The sequence below is a fragment of the Stegastes partitus genome, unplaced genomic scaffold (genome assembly GCF_000690725.1).
Source record: "Stegastes partitus isolate 25-593 unplaced genomic scaffold, Stegastes_partitus-1.0.2 Scaffold163, whole genome shotgun sequence".
NCBI classification, from domain to species: Eukaryota; Metazoa; Chordata; class Actinopteri; family Pomacentridae; genus Stegastes; species Stegastes partitus.
This window is the reverse complement of record NW_007577894.1, coordinates 450317-468209: the sequence shown is the minus strand read 5'-3', so window position 1 is coordinate 468209 and position 17893 is coordinate 450317. Positions and strand designations below refer to the sequence as shown.

Below are 17893 nucleotides of genomic sequence, written 5' to 3'. Positions count from 1 at the left end.
AATGAGGAGGCTAATTTTGTTTTGATTACAGCAGAAGCTCTTGCATGAAGAAAAAACTGAACGTGAAGTATGCTGATGACTCCTCCCTCACTGCCCTCGTAAGTAGATCGGGAAAACAACCGGGCCAGTTTGCATTCTGTTTACCAATCAATCAGTGATAACACTCACACTCTGAGTGGAATATAGCTCTGTTAAATAATAAAAATAATGATGAAATCTCGCCTTCGAAGCTATTATTTTTAAGTCAGGGTCTACCTTGCATCATTACTGTTGAGAAGATTGTTTTCTCCTTGACTTAGTGCACAACAATACCATCAATAAAGGGCTCTAAAAGTTGAACAGGCAAGCATTTTGCACATTATTGGGAATAATTATTTGAAGGGCAGCCAAAAACCTCGCAGCAAGAGTTTCCCTGGAGCTAATAGAAACCCTGTGAGAGGGGAAAACCTCAGAAAGTTTGGTATTTTAATTCTAAATTTGCTGGTTAACTGGCCTTTTTGTGAGGCTTTTCAAATATTCATTCTGCCCCTTTAAAAAGAAAATAAACAACAACACATATACTGAGTATAAGCATCCGTCCCCCTAATTTGTCACAGTTACACCTATGCAATGTGCAGCATAAATACATACGGCGCAAAATCCTTCCAACACTGCAGTTTAGGAATAAAATATGCAGTGTCAACGACCATTTTTCTTCTGGCGGGATACAAAAATGTAAAGTCATGTGGCCATTGGAGCTAAGGATGCACCGGGGGAATTGGACAAACAAAACACAGCACATCAAATTACAGGCACAAAAGCTGTAGTGTGAGGCGCAGAGGGGAGGCTCGAGGGGATGGGAAAGAGGTCTGCAGAGTTTCTGTCTCTCTCTTCTCTTTGTAGAAAGTGGCTATATTCCATCCCTGAAGTATCGGGGCATAAAAAAACATAAATACAGTCCCTCCCCTTCGCCACTCTCACTCACACTCATAAAGATGCATGAAAGAAACAGGCCTATTAAGAGGAGGGTATTGCTTCAAAGGCAGGCTGGGTTTGAGTGCACCTTAAAAGTACATTATCATTTGGAAAACATTTCATTAAATCTTGTCCTCTGCTGGATTATTGTATATGTGCACGCACTGTATGGCTGTTTATGCATGTGTGCGTACTGACCATGCGGGTACTTATACAGTGTACAAGTGCTGGGGGGGGCAAAGAGAAGCTGACAAATCCATCCACTATTGCTCTGATAATGTAAACTCAATAAAAATAGATTAATTAGAAGAAAGATGTTCCCTGTCAAGAAGCCATGATCTGCATTACAATAAGACAAGCTAGTAAAGAAACAGCCTCTGTGCACTCGGCCAAAACAGTACATCCACCTATAGACGCCACTGAAGCTTCAGCCCTTGTGTGAGCAAGAGCTTTCCTCAACCACCCCCTACCCACTTCCACTCTGTTGGTGCAATCGTGTGGAGGGTCCACTGCGTTAAGTGCCACCTCATATCAATTAACGGGAAATGGAAGTGGGTTACAAGAACCTCCAACAGTGTGTCTACATCAGTGCTGACTTCCCAACAACATGAAACGATGTGCTGCGTTTGTCATGGAAGACACTTCATACAAATTAGGTTCTGCATGACTGCCCATATGTGTAGTTATAAGAACACAGACATCAACAATGTAAAGGTTACGCTGTGTTTAGGATCAAATATACCCTTCTCTAGTCTAGAAACCGGGAAAGTGGAGACTACACAGTGTATATTTACAGGGACTGAGGCAAAAACTAAGCAGCTTAACGGTGTTAAAAAAAAAAACTCAACAAAAACTAGAAGTTGTTTGCAAGAAAAGAAAAAAAAAAAACACCACCAAAGCTTGGGAGTAAGTTTTACTTTCCTCCTTATGTTTCCACCAGAGAGAATGAAATTCATTCCGAAGCTTGCCGCTGTATTTATACCCTGCACCTTAATGAAGGGTGCTTCATTCAGCTGTGAGTGTGACTACAAAGTTACAACTCCGTGACGAAGTGAAAATGAAGAGGCTACGGTTTGAGAAAAGCCTAAAGAGTCCTCTACTCTATATCCATCAAACAAGTGGGGTGCATGTATGTGTGTGTGTGTGCCTGAGTACTGTGTACTTGTAATTACTGTAATTATAATGTGGGGGACTCGGGGTGAGAGAAAAAAAGAGAGGAAGGTAGAGGAGGTCATTGATTATTCATTGGAGCCCATCTGTTGTTATCACTTCATCCATCATTATACAAAACTTGCATGTCACTTCGCAGGCCATAAACAAGCCTAATGATATTCCGGCTGAAGCACGTCCATGACAAACAACGCGGCCTAAAGTCTGTGAGTATGCTTCATGCAAAGTGCTGCTCGAATGGTCAGAGGCATATGAAAACTCTACTGTGAGTGCATCCAACAACTTAAGCAACTTTCCAAAGCAGATAACCCAACAATGGTGCTCACTCTACACAGCGAGGGCAGGTTTGAGGAATTCTGAAATTGAGTTTCTGTCACCTTTTGTGTGTATAGCTGAGCACGACGCTATGAAAGAGGAGAGGCTATCTTAATCACACACTTCATCGTGCCCAGACTGCGACAACACACAGCGAATGCTTGGAGAGAGATCGGAGAAGCAGTGGGGTGCAAAAGGATGAAGCTGTGACAGCAGGTTTTTTGGCCCCATCTTCTACTCACCATTGTCCACCAGCACACTGTGCAATCTATAGTTAGTTTCAAGCACACTGAGGCTTCAAGAACGGGAACACACACTAGCTCCATTAACCGAGAGTTTGTTATGATTAATGTTTTGTCACCCACCCTCGTTTTAGGGGTAGTCGGCCTGAATTAAAACAAATGGCCTATTTTTTCCATCGTTAAACCCTTGTGGCGAATTTGGGCAAAGTTTTGTGATATTTTCGGACTGTCATGCTGCGTTGAAGCCAGGACAAGTCATATTTTAGAGGTTATTTTCAATAATCGCCACTGAAAGATGAGTCAGATCCGTCGATAGGCTGAATCGCATGTGAAACTGAACAACCAATCACATCCTGCAGGCAACCTGCCACCAACTATACAGATGGGTCAGTGCAGTAAATAAAGGCAATAAAGCATAAAATACAGTTTAACATAAAGTGGCATGCTTCATTTGTTTAGATTCAAATTGATCTGACATCTAAAACTGTAATAAACTGAGTTTCTGTGAGCGAGCGTACTCATTTTAAAGTTGTTGGCAAGAAAGAAGCTTTATTATTTCTGTAACTCTTGGCATTTCTTTTCAGTTTCTCACTTGTAAAGCTGCATTAAGCATGTAATAATCTACATATTTATACAAATGCATAACGCAAAATAACCCTACATAAATGCAATGAATGTGAAAATAAATTTCAAGGATAAAAATAGGCTTTGATTGCATTTCTACAACTGTATTTAACCATAACCAGTCACAGTGAGGGATTATGATTAAATATAAATGCAGTACTTGGAATCAAATGAAACATAATTTCAGCCCTGAATTCCAGCACAACCTCCACATTCACCCACTTAATGGCTGATATTTTCTCACTTTTAGAAGGCACACGCAGGTTGGACATGACAACCAGCATAGAATCGGCCTGGACCCTGAGGACATAGCTGGTCACGTTTTCATAATCCAGCGGTTTTGCTGTGGAGATGACGCCTGTCTTGTTGTTCACCTGAAAATGACCTGGAACCAAATAAAAACAGAGCAAGTGTGAGAAGCTGAAATATATAAAGACAAAAGTAAGACAAAGTAGTGATTAGTTGCATAGTTCAGTTACTTGGCTGTGTTAGCACTGATTGTACTCCAAGTTTGCATGGAAATGGAGTTTATTTGTACTCCTACACTGTTCTTTTCTCGTCACGGTCAATTGTTCAAGTGCAGAGCTCAGTAAAACATTTTTACCGTAACCTGCAACAGTACTGAGTTCAATTCTCCAGATGCCAAAACAGCTGAAAATCTTCACACGCGGTATAGAAAAATTCTAAATAACACCAGCGCATTGAGTGGCAGCACTAGAGGAAAAGAGAGTCATGGGACAAAAAAAGGAAATCATACAAAACAGCGTTCTGAATACCAATAGAGCCTGCTTAAATATGGACTTTTAAGCTTTTTTTTTTTTTTCTTTTCCTGCAGCTGAACGATTGTTGGAGCACCGACAAAGGAATCATCACAGAAATACATGTGGCTGACTGCATTCTCCTTTCACCTGTCAGGCTTCAGAATACCTTTGCTTTCCCTGACTATACGACTGCTGGAGATCTGCAGATAGATGTGTAGCACTTTTAATAGGTCTTGAGCCTGTAATTTCCAGGAGCATCTCTGTAATAGCGACTCTGGCTCCAGTTTCAGCGGAAACAGCTCACTGCAGGAGCTCTTGAAGCTGCCTGTGGAGAAGGGGCTACTGACTGACAGCTACCTTCTACATGCTTTGCTCTCTCTCCAGCTCACACACACACACACATGTGTCTCCTACTTTGGGCTGATAAACCTGAGCTAACCTCCTGGGCTAACACCTGTCTCGGCGCTCTCCCTCTCTCTCCCTGGGTGTAATTATGCTCTTCAGACTTTTGCCAGCGAGTGTGAAAAGCAGTCTACAGCAGCACGTACGCCAAAATGTCTTCTCTGCGTCTACACAAAGACAGACTTCTATAAACAGCACCTATGGCTATGATGTGCAACCCACAGCTTTTCAAAATAATCTAGGTGCTTTTTCAAGAGTGTTTTAAAATGTGAATTTCATTTTCATGTTCCTAAAAAACACTTTCTTTCTCTACAGCTAAAGTAGAAGTTGACAGACTGGCACAAAAGGTGTCTCTGTTTTATATAGAAAAATATATAAAAAACCCAAGATAAGAAGGCTTTGTATTCAAACACAAAGCCTTTGTCATAATTTGATTGTTTTGCAGGGAGCATTGGGAAATAAAATATCTTGTTTTTTAACATAAAAAAAAAACAAAACAACAACAACCGACAAACAACATTCACTTAGGATTAAATCTCTGCGTGGTATATAATCTGCAGGCCGTACCTAGTTCATTTCCTGCCACAATGGAGTAGAAGATGGTTTGATTGATAGCAGCAGCCAGTATCGTCCCCACTGGAGTGCCAAATGGAGCCAGCTCACTAACTGGAGCAAACCTGGAAAGACATTGACACAAATCATGAGCCAAACAGCATTGCAATATCTCAGGTACAGTACAGAATGATGAGATGAGTGGAGGGAGAAAGTTATATGCACATCACGTAGATGCAAGGGCATCAAAAAACACCATCAAAGGTAAAAGAGGGGTCATCTGTACAGTATAGAAAGGTGGACATTAAGGCTACAAGATATGTGTGTATAATATATACAGATGAAAGACAAATTAAAGTAAAAACCTGAACCCTTGACTCCTACACTGAGGAGCTCTGATGGCTCTGTTATGTTGTGAGGGGCATTTTTCTGGCATGGTTTGGGTTCACTTCTCTCATTAGAGGTCACTGCAAATCAATACAAAGGTGTTCTGAGTGATCAGCTTCACCCTGTGATGAAGCATTTCTATCCTAGATGGAGCGGTCTCCTCCAGGATGACAATGCATCCATCTATAGGGCACAAGGGGGTCGCTAGTTTGATGAGTGTGAAAAAGATGTAAATCACAATCCATGGCCAGTCACCAGGGTTAACCCTCAGGGTGTTTTATTCCTCCCCTGGTAAATGATTAAGAACACGATTTTCCTTGAGGGGAGTGCATTGTAGTTTAGGAAAAAAAGAAAACGCAGGAGAAGCAGCTGAGCGGTGGAGCAAAGCTTTGTTGTTCATCGTTCAATTTTTCTATCAGCCGCTGCTTGAATTGTCAGCTATGGTTGCAGACTTTGGGTTGCATAATGACCCAGGGTTGTGATGCTATGATAGGCTGAATCAGCCAAGATGAGATTTCTCTACAGCGTGGTCAGCCTCACTTCAAAGAGCAAAGAACTTGACAATGCAAGGGAATCTCTGCCGTCAACCTGCTGTTCATTTGCATTGAAGAAATTCCGCTGAGCTGTTTGGGCTCTCCTTCTGAAGAGGGTTGCTTGGGGTTTTAACCAGAAAGAGCTGCAGGAATAAAGCATGTTTGGGCTACTTTGATGGTCCGGCTGCTTTAGCCCTGACCAGGAGAAGCTGCTTAAAAATAGAATGAAAGGGAAAAATGAATAAAAACACTAAAAATGTGAATATATTTTGCATTGCTAAGTCGGTGGGTGTGTAAATCCTTAACTTTTATTTGCTCATTTATTCATTAATGCATCAACCTCTTTCAGTACGATGCTACACGAGCAAATCTGAGCAAAGACCTTTCACCCAAAAGTTAACTGCCAAGCAAGTGGTTTTGTAATCATTATAAAAATAACATTCAAAAAAAATATTCCACATCAAATGTAACACAAATTGTTGTGTGAAAAGATTTGCATGTTTTCACTCTGATAACTTACACTTTAAAACAGTTAACGGCTTCGCTTGACTATCAGCCATACAAGTGTGTAATCATATCCAGCAGATATGATTGTCACCACTCTTCACAGAAATTACAGCAGCCATAAATAGCAGGGAACCCTGTCTTGGTAGTGCGTCGGTGAGGGATGATTTAAGCTGATAATGTCGTCTCACTGTGACACCCTCTTGTGATACTGTGACTGCTTTTCTCGCTTATTCTCTCATCTCGGGTATATGAGGTGCGCGTATGTGTTTGTGCATGCATGGCGGCCTGCCTCTATTGCAGTTTTCATTTAAAGTTTGACTATTATTCACTGCAGCAGTAAGAAATCTGTGACAGTGTTGTGGGAGTAATATTCACACACCATAATCTGTGACTGTCAGAGTCTGTTATACAGTTAATGTCAATGTTACAGGGTATTTTTGGGGAGTAGAAGCTATCTTGGCAGTCTTGAGTTATGAACATAGAGTGGAGGCGATTAGACGCCTCCAGCCCATGTTTGTAACAGTATTGATATTATTATCCAGTGCTGTAATTTCTCTAGCCTTTCCTGACCCCTTAATTCCAGCACCTTCAACGACATAAAAGAAGTGAGTCTTGGTTTCTCCACAGGGTTTAATGTAATTCTACAGAGCAAGTTTCCCTTACAGGATTGCAATTGTACGAGGTTCCACAGAGAAGATTGAGGCCGTTTATCAGAGTGAAGATGAAGAGCAACAAGGACTTCATTCAACACAGAAACAAAAAAAAAAGTATATTTGCTGAAAGGATACATAGGTTTTGAAACAATAAATAACCCTGTCTTTGCTGCTCACTGGAGTAAAACAACTCACTCAGAAACTTTTCAGACAGCTTGCAGGTACAAGAGTCACTTTAGAATTTGTGTTTACCTCTCTCAAAGTTTTAGAGGCAAACAAAGGTGCAAACAGTACGTTCACGAAGGACAAAAAAGCCCCGTCTATCCATCCTGGTGGCTATGGTTACTGTCTCTGGAGACAAACAATCCCCAAGGACATCTCAGATTGAGAATAAATCTGGAAAATAGGAGCCATCCTCTTGTACAGAGGATGATATAGCATACCATCCATAGAGATAATATTGTGGAGTGTATGCTGCAGCAAAATAACTGAACTGCATGTGCTCACAAAACCCTTTCAGGAAAAAAAAAATACAGTGCCCTTATTGACACAGTGAATAATGCGCTATTTGCATAATACTAAATGATTTCTGTTCAATTTCCCCCTAGATGTACAATTGAGCTGTCACTGAGTAATTGCCGTCTCTGCTGCATCCAAGAGCATGAAGCCGCACCATGCTCCACAGTGATGGGAACCAATTCATTAACGTGGCCTTCACATAAGTAGATTACCTGTTTGGCTCAGGAACAGGCTGACAAAAACACAGAGGCGAGCCCTTGAACAATCTCAGCATAGTGAGGTGCGCCACAGCCCAAAATGCGACTCTAAATCAGCCACAGAAATGCGCCTTTCACCGGAACCAAGGGTAACACGATGGTTGTCACTAAATGTATGTGCCTTCCCTTCCAATACACTTTTCAGCAATCCAGTGTCTGTCCTGCAGATTAGCAGCCCAGAAATAGGGCTGTCATTGGACAGATGAGACTGTTTTTCCCAACTCTCTTGCTTTTAAGCAGCCTTGGCTGAGAGTAAGTTTTACACACAAACCCTGTGTACGATATAGGTTACTGTGCTCTCTCGACTGGAGTGTGGTTATTCACAACAGACTACGGGTCAAAAGGTTAAGTGCCTACTGCATAGGCTACTGCACATTGCCCTACAGCCTTTTGTAAAAAATCCCTGTCAATATTTGCTGCAATGCTATTTTTATTTGTTGTAGTGGATCTTACAGACAATATTGCATCATTAAATCATTCTTTAGTTGGTCAATTTGTAAAAGAGTCACAAAAGAAATCAGCCTTGCCATCTCTATTAGTAGTACTCTCTACATATACTTTAATTAATCTTATGACATGAAAGCCATCTAGTATCACCCTTGTGTAGCAGTCTCAAGGCCTAAAGCTGGGTTTTTTGCTCAGCCCATTCTTGGCAGTGACTGCAGCCAGAAAATAACCAATTTGGACCTCAATATGGAACCTGACTAAAGGTGAGGTGGAAGCAAGCAATAAACACACCAGGGTGAGTTTAATAGGTAGAGAGACCCTCCAATGCAAGTGACACAATCGCTTTGAAAATCCCCCCGCAGACCGCACCGAAATTGCAGCATAAGCCATTGAAGCTCCAAATTCATCGAGCAAAAGGCAATGTGCCTCATGCAAGCACATTTTCATTTTGTCATCCTAAACCTCTTTTACTATTTTCTCTGTGATTTCGCTCCAAGTTGGATTCACCGAGTCTTCAAACAGCTCAAACTTGATCATTAGGATGATGGTTTCCTCTGAACTGCTAAATGAGGTGACTCCATTGGTGCTTTAATGTGTATATTTCATTCTCCAAAAGAAAAAAAATGTTACCCAAGACTAAAAAGCAACAAAAAACTTCCCACAAAGGAAGCTTTAAGTCCTACTGTCAGAATCAAAACATAATACGCACAGTGATTAATAATTAAATAAGAAAGGCAAACATGAAATAAACATTTTTTTAAAAACTGGCAAACAATCATGTCCATCAAACTGATATAGCAAAGAGAAGATAAATTTTGCATTATGTTATTTTTTACTCGAGCTGATTTCTGTAACCTACTGAAATCCCCAAATTCATTCTGCTTAAGGCATTACAATTCTTAAGTCAATCAAGTGTTTTCCTGGTGGAGGAAGCCAGACTATCTGTATGTGACAGATTTGTACCACTCAGACATTTTTTGTTCGGCTTTGGTCGTACCTTCTTTGGTAAAACTCTGGTCTGGAGCTGGGCTGGATAACCTGTGCTGACCTATTCATAGGTGTTTTTTTTTTCCCCCTCTCAGGTTGTTCTTTGAGTGCGAGTGGGTTATGAAAGATTGCGTGGAGCTAGCACCGAGCTGCATGGTGTGATTGCCAGGAAGAGGCAGAGCTGACATGTTATCACTTCCCTACAAAGTGGCTGTGCCTGAGGGTTGTAAGCTGCTGAGAAATGCCAAGGGGGGGGTGTGAAGGTGTCTGAAGTGTGCAGATTAGTGTAAAGGTGTATCCGCATGTAGACAGGAAGTATGACAGAAAGGTTGGTAGATACAGTAGGCACTGATAGGCAGATAGATGGAGGGCAGGCGGAAGGACAATAAGACTGAAATATGGACCGGAGGCGCACCAAAGGTCGCGGCGGAATAAATAACTGGAGCAAAAAACGCTAATGATATCTGATAATTAAGCGGCAGGAGTTACGAGCTGGCTGATATACTGAGACTTGTAGACATCAGCGAAGGTAAATAAGTTGTCTCTTCAAGAGTCAAGTAGTAGGCGAATTCAAAGAGTCAATTGTGCATAATGCAATATCATGCGCTACTGAGCAGGGCCAAAGTCACTTTTCATTCCTTTCATATTCAGATGAGGGAAAAAAAAAAAAAATCCTATCCGGAGAGGGAGAAGGAGAGGGGAGAGAGAGAGAAAGAGAAAGGGGAGATGCTGACATGTCTACAGGCAGCAGCAGAGAGTCCTGGTGTCAACATGAGAGAGGGTGAATGACATGCCACTGAGAAGCGGGGGCGGCACACAGGTGTCAGCGAGCACTCTGCCCCAGGGCCAATGGCGGAGTGATGCTTACGAGACAAGGCAGAGGCGTATAAACCTTGTTGTGCGCCACAGGGGCAGCTGTTACTGTGTCTACTATCTTTCTACCTCGCCTCCCCTCTTCCTTTCATGCATTGCATCACCGGGAGAACAAGAGGCGATGGACACGCCTGGAGAGAGTGACCTCGCCGAGTGCAAGTCTCTGCTTAAAGTCTGCTCGGCTCTTCTGGTGGATATGCAGATGCGGCGCGTCGCAAAGGTCTCCAACAACACCGAGTCCGCACGTGAGCCATTTAAACTGCAGCGCAAGGAAACTTCATCATAAACAGCGCATGAATGCCCATAAATACATACTTGCCAATGTGTGTGTGAACAGATTTCTGCCCGACTGTTGATGGCGGTTTTTAATGCCGCGCATTCTGCTCAGCAATCAGTATAATTCAGAGACTGTAGAGGTGGCTACGTGCTCGAGAGTTTGCTAGTTAGCTGTTGTGTCACCCCGGTGTTAACTTGTTTGTTCCTGCCTGGAAGCAAATGCTGAGAGTGACAAACAGAGGCTCCTCTGACTCAAGCTAAATTACACATAAGGGATGCATTTCAGCTCCTCCCCGAACACAAGCAGACAAAAAGGAAAAACACTGCTGCGAATCCAGAGCTCGTGCGCTCTATTAAGACCACAGTTCTAAGTGATTTTGACAGCCAAGGCAAAGTCAGCTCAGTCACACAGCATGGTTTACACAGGAAATAGCCTTTTTTTTTTAAGTTAAATCTTATTATAGGACTTTAAATTTCATTAGCGTAGATATCCACAATGACTGGCAGAATACTTCGTTATCGCATGTAATGATGACATCCTCCAGATGTTGTATCGGTACCATCTGTAAACACTGCGTCATGTCCATTAAATGTAATCCGGGCCTCAATTGCAATTTTTTTTTTCTTCGCTTTTCGTAAACATTGGAGCCATGTCGAGATGAAAGGCTCCCCATCCTCGGTCATTTAATGTAATATTATTTCGGAGTGTGTGGTGTAGTGTGATATTGACTGAAGGTTGAGCTTTAAAGATTACAGGTTATGTTTGGCAAGAAACTGAAGAGGGAAGGAAAAGTGGCGTGAAGAAAGGCAAAGGAGAAACTGAGATAAAAGGAGCTATTGTGAGATTCTGAGACCACTCAAGATATATTCAAAAGGTTTTAGAAAACAGTGCGGCGTCTGATAGCCGAGGTATTACGAAGGCATTTCATTTGGCAAGTGTCAGTTCTCCACCTAGAAAATACACAACTGATATTGTGGAACATCAATAAAAACAAATACATTAAAAAATACAGCAAAAATACAACAACCAACTTGTGGCACAGCAGCAGTAATGTTGGCAGCCAGAAAGTACACATTAAATATAGGATATAGGAACACATTCTTTAAGAGCTCTCTGCTGCCCACTTGAATACAAAACTGCCAGCTGCACTGCTGCATCCTGGCATTATATATGGAAATGATCTCATTTGACGCGTATGTGTTTGCTACGAGCACATGCATTGGTAAAGTGCAGGACAAGTCTTGGATGTGCATGTCTGAGACTATTTTCAACCAACAAAAGATAGCTGCGAAGAAATCTGCCCACAGTGGCGTCTGCGCATTATCCCGAGCAACAAGGACATTGTTTCTGGAGAGACACAGCAGAAATTTAAAGGCAGATACAGCGTCTTAACTCAAAACTCGGCACATAAAACCAAAGCTAGCTGCACAGCCAGATACCACTGGAGATGAGTGAAAATAGATTTTTTTTTTTTTTGTACTTCAGGTGGAATCACAGTTTCACCACGAACCCTGCAGAAGCAAAAACACAGCAGACGGTACAGACAGCAGATGAAAATGTAGGAACATATTTACATTAGCAACATTGTGGCACAACAAAGTAAAAAGTCTTAGTCGTATTATCCGTCTCTAACATTGCTGCTGAGCCCTTTTCTTTACCTGAATTATCTTTTGCCATCCAGCACCTTTACCATTTATTGCGGTGACCTTCTCATAAGCGTGGGCTAATTGAGCTAATAAAGTCACACACTCCGTTAAAGCAACAAAGCACTTTGTGAGTGCCAGAGGGCAGGATGTAGACTCCAGAAAAAAAAAGTCACTCTACAGCTCAGCATTTCTACAGGTAATGTACATTTGGATTATGTAAGCGTGTTTGCTGGAAAAAGCTGCCTAAACAAAGAACAAGGAAGAAAACAAACAAACAAACAAAAACAGAACATGCTGATCTACTGCAGTCATTTGTCTTTTTCATCTTTAAAAAGAAAAAAAGTCAAATTAATAACAGTGAAAACAGTCATCACTCTCATTAACACTGATGTTCAAAAATTGATGATTATGACGAGAAAACTACATCTGCATATTTTCTTTCTCAGAAAGTAAGAAGAAAAGAAGGTCAGAAAGGCCAACAGCACGACTACATCAGATTTAGGACCAATCAGACACATTTCCTAACTATTGAGACAAGACACTAGTCTAATCTTAATAAATCTTAATAATCTTAATAAAAAAGATGTGGTGATTTCAAATCATTCTGCATTAAATTCAATCAAAAAAAAAAAGGAAAAAATCTGAAACTAATTTTTGAAGTTATACATTAATACATTAGGTGCAAATGTGTCCTTCCAGCTTCCCACCATCGCACAGATTATGCTAAATATGGACGCCCCGAAGCTTCCAAACACAACATTATCATTAAGCTAGTTCATTTCAAACGTATTACTAAACATTTTTCTCATACCAATCGAGTCTTCCCCATGTTCCTAAATCTGTGTACAAATTAACAATTAACCACCTCCTCCAGCAAAAGCTCTCCCAGTTGTAAACCAAAGTCATCACTAGCAGATATTAGCACACAATGTTTATGAGCTGCTGACTCACATTTGCTAAGAGGATTTAGAAACAAACAAACAAAACTCTGGTGTTGAGAAACATCTAAAAAATCCAACACCTCTGACACTAAGTGTTGCTAAAGTAAGCATTTGCATTAAACTATCATGTGCACGATCATGTACAAGGTCATTCTGAGCTCCGAGAGAAAAAAACAGGCTTCAATCACGAACGTCTTCTGGAGGGCAAGATGGAAAACATTTGCTAAGCTGAAGAAGTAGCGTTTACTGTGCAGCTAGATACTGTGTGCCAGCTTAGCCATGTCAGCCCACAGGACATCACTTCACATATCATCCACTGGGTCATTTAGCACACAAGAGGCGACTTGGCCAGCAAATGTTTGGATGCTGGCGGATGAGTGTGTTGTCCAAACTGGGCCAGCTATTGAGGCTTGCAATATGATATCGCACCGTGCCATGTAGGTACTGCTGCCATCCTGCATGTTTTACTGTCAACTTACGGCTCTAGTCCAAATTATCTATTCTACCACACCGACACCTGGAGGCTTCGCCCACAGGAGGACATTAGTACCTCTCAAACTAGCAGAATGCAGGGGGAATGCAGGGAAAAATATATATAAAAATCACAACAGAAACGGTGTGTGCAACTGGCCAGCATGGACTGAAGAGACATTTTTTTGGATGTTGTCAGTGAGGGTCCAGACAGCAGTGTTGGGGTATTTACTTTTCCTAATGCATTCCTTTACTCCGTTACTCCCTGTAGAAAGCAATTTGGTACACCACCTGTGGTATGAACGTTGCATTTGCACATTGCCACTTAATTGCCAGTCAACAATACAATGCTTACACAACAGCACAAATCCCTAACAATGAGAACACACACACAATATTTCATTTATGCTCTTTAGTAAAACTATTTTCACAAATTCAGTGGGAAAGTTGGCAAAAAGAAGCCCACAGAGTACTTGGCAGAAAACTCTTGTTTGAGAAAAAGGCTTGAGTGCATTTCTAAGAGAATCACGGTGCCGTAAGCAGTAGGCTATACTGCCTCCAGATAAAAGCATTAACTGTAACTGATTAGTAACTGTGATGTGATTACCGAATTAGGACCAGTAATGCATTACATTACCATGATACAGACGACATTAATGGGATTACAGTAGTGTGTTACTACGTCATGCATTAACTCCAAGAATGGCGGTCACATGTCTGAGGTGTACATGTCTGTGGATTAAAATACTAAAGTCATGCTTTACCAATATACACCAGATATGCATTTTTAGTGTAATTAGACGGAACATCAGTCTTCAACCTATATGTGAGGCATGCATTTTTCTAATTGCAGATGGATTGGAGCTTCCAGACAAAGACCTTCCAGTAGTGGGCTAATCATGACTTAGATATAGAAGCAAATTCAGTTAATGTTTAAGTTGGAAACAGCCGAGTATGACATGGACGTGACATTAGGCTGAGCTATGCTTCCCCATATCATGATTTTTATAAAAGGCAACTGTCACATATTGTTTTAAACCTGATAAAACATTTGTTACGTGTCAAGATCTACTTGTTGCCCTGATGTGACATTCCTTCAGCAAAAGGGGGAGCCTAGGGCGCTGACTTGTCTCTCAGTAGTAGATGTCATTATTAGTCATAACCGCATATCAAATATGAATCCTATTCTTAAATCATACACAGCAAAATAATTGTGTTGGTTAAACAGATGAACTATTTATATTTAATGTGATCCCTTCAGTGTCTTCATTACACATTGCTGCCGCTCAGCCTCGGTTCATAGAAAGTTGCTTTTTTTGCTGAGTTATTTGTTAAACACGTTGTATTCATTGAATGTATTTGTCTGTTATAAAAACTGAAATATTGTGAAATAAAACTCTTATTACATGTGCCCCTCATAATTCCTTTGCTATGTTGGCTATTATGGGAATTTATAAAGGAAGCCTAACTTGCATATCACAAATCTTAAGCAATAGCGAGAGCAGGTATGTTCGATGTCAGAAGGGCTCTTTCATTTTTAATGTCCTGCATCACCATCGCTCTCGGTAATGTGGGGTAATCTGACAGCGACCCTTCAGCTGGAAACAGCTGACCAAACACTTCAGTAATCCAAATGCAAACAACATCATTTTTAGCACTATCCGCTGTTTTTTTTTAAAAACATATATGCTGTATATATTTAGCATGATAAAAAGCTAGCATGGCCCTTTAATAGTAGGCCATACTGAATCTTCTTCACTCAGTTTCCGATTCAACCTTTATTTGATATTGTGTGCACTGAGTGTGACTTGGTGTCTGTTAGACAGCCAAGTGATGCCTGCCTACTTAGCAGAGACAAGTGAAAGGTCAGTGCATTTCGGGTGTTTACAGTTTTAAGGCTCAGGGCAGCAGATTCCAACCTGTGGCTGAAAATCAATCATGCCCTTCAGATGCATGAAAGAGCTCCACACCTTACAGCTATGATTCAGAGGAGGAAGGAATTGCAGATAGATGGATCGATGGAAATAGAGAGGACTGAGGTTGCTTTTTTAAATGTAGGTTTGCAGTGATGTATGATGCCAGTGTGTGGGAGAAGACGCTGTAGGGTTTTACAGCTAACCCTTTAAATGCCTGGCAGTGGGTATGGATGAGTAGGCTGTGAGGAGCTCTATCACTTGTATACACGTCTGGCAAAACAACAGTTGCAAGAAGGCTGCCAGTAAAAGAGACGTATGCTATGAAAGCATGTCATCTGCCTAATTATGTGAGAATTACAGCCTTGTCTGAATTGGAAATATGATATAGATGGATTGGTTTTCTCTAAAAATGATTATTGCTATTTTCCTCCTGATGCCGGGAAAAGTTGAAGGAGGGCACGTTGAGTTGAGTTGTTGTCTTCCTTTTAAAATCCCTCTAAAATGAGCCGAAACGGCCCTTTGTGGAATACATTTTTTCCTTCATTTGACGAGTAATTTATTGCTTTTCCATTTTGCGGCTAATAGCTGCGGAGTCCGGTGGGGCTGGTATTTCAAGCGACATGACATCTGTCCACTCCAGGTACTGTGTAGCCATTTGTGAGTCTGACTGCTGAGAACATTAAATCTATGGCCAGTGGACATTCATAGGAAATTTATGCAGGCAGTCTCTACGGTCTATAAACATCAAGAAACTGTAGAAAAGATACATGCTTTATAATATCTCACAGTTTGAGCTATTACCGCTGACATTCACATTAATGGCCAAAGTAACAATGTCTAATGGAGAAGTGGGAAAAAGCTGTGCCTCAAGGCTGAGAGTAGCTGTATCTCTGTTTCATACAAAAGAGGCCATACCGAAAGCAAGAAAATGCTGATTTGTATGTGTTTGTAGACACGCAGCAACAAACTAGATGTGTACACACTTGGTTTAGCGCTAATTGTGTAATTAAAGGGGGGAACAATCACAGGTAGTGAAACCATGTTGTTGACTTTAGTAATACTCAATGTTGACACTGTTTACTATGCTAACAGGATAAGTAAGAGCGTCACTCAATAATGGACTCCAGCGCTTTTCTCAGGGTTGCCAGACTGCATATTAATATGAAAGGTATGGCACAACATCTGCTGTCTGTGACGACAGTGAAACGCTGTAAAGGGAATAATGTCATGACATTTCCCTTCAAAATGATATTCTTTTCAATCGGTACAAAGGCCGGCAATTGAAATGTGTTGCAGAGTATATGGGTATTACACAAGGCTAGTTTACTTGGACAAAAATGTAATTCGGAATACAACTAATTACAGTGCACGGGTCAAGTTAGGCTTTTAAACACGAGCAGAAATTGACAGAAAGAGACACGAGCTGAGAGGAAAACGCTCCGGCGCTGTGGTAAGTCTGGCGTGGTCGCGGGTGAAAGGAGGAGAACGAGGTGCAGGAGAGCAAAATGACACACTCAGAAGCGGTGAGGCAAACGTCTCATGAGATTTAGAGTAGATTTAGCAGAGAGGAAGTGCTGTGGGGGAGGAAAGCAGTACAGAAAACTGCTCAGATCGCAGGTTTGCAGCATCTGGCCGGAGAAGTAGCCTCAGTACAAGAGGGGAGGATTCACAGAGTGGGACCATGTCAGATAGCAGCTTAGCCCTCGCCTCCGCTCAAACACACAGAGGGGGAAAATAAATATTCACTCCCTTCCCCAAGTGCAAAGACTTCTCTGAAGGGTTGTGCCTCAATGTGGTTTGATGACAGGGTTCCAAATAATCTGACAAAGTGAAAGATTTTGCTCATGAACATCACCCATAATTTATTCTTCAGTTTTTTCATAGGAAATTTATGAGTTGTCATGATTAAAAACTATTAGTGCAATTTAGGCTCATTTGGCACATTTAAATCAAAAGTTAAACATATTGCATCAAATCTGCTGTTATTTTCTGGCAAAGCTGCATCAACCAGTGACATCAGGTGGGAACAGATGAACGAAGGGGCAGAAACAAAAAATAAATAAAAAATCTACTGTCGGCGAAAGAGTAACAAAGTAAAAAGAAAAGACAGAGAAAAAAAAAGAGCACATCTTAGGATACATAGTTGCACCAGATGACGCATGAATCCAAATAAAGCAGTCAACTCTCGAAAAACAACCACCAGAAAATCCATCCCCAAAAGATACAGGCACGAGGGGATTACAGAGCCAATCGCTTATCACCCGGCTGAACATATACTGTAGCTCTGATCGGCAGAGTCAACTGGAACAGACTACAGATACAAATTTGTTGTTATTTTTCGAAGGCTGCAGTTTGAGCTGTATAGGAAAAAATACTGGGCAAAACTGTCAATTACTAAAGCATTAAAAGGGAGATTTTACATAGAAACAAAAAAATATTATACATATAAATATATATTA

The 17893-nt window shown here is 41.2% G+C and overlaps 1 protein-coding gene across 1 annotated transcript in view; it reads right to left on the bottom strand.

Annotated features, from left to right (window-relative positions):
- The window catches only part of LOC103355668 (protocadherin-15), a 212537-nt gene that overhangs the window by 31003 nt on the left and 163641 nt on the right, over positions 1 to 17893 (bottom strand). The window contains exons 25-26 of the mRNA XM_008279539.1: positions 5036 to 5145; positions 3550 to 3690 (exon numbers count right to left, since the gene is read on the bottom strand). Coding sequence (XP_008277761.1) covers positions 3550 to 3690; positions 5036 to 5145 — 251 coding nt within the window. The remainder of the gene's footprint in view (positions 1 to 3549; positions 3691 to 5035; positions 5146 to 17893) is intronic.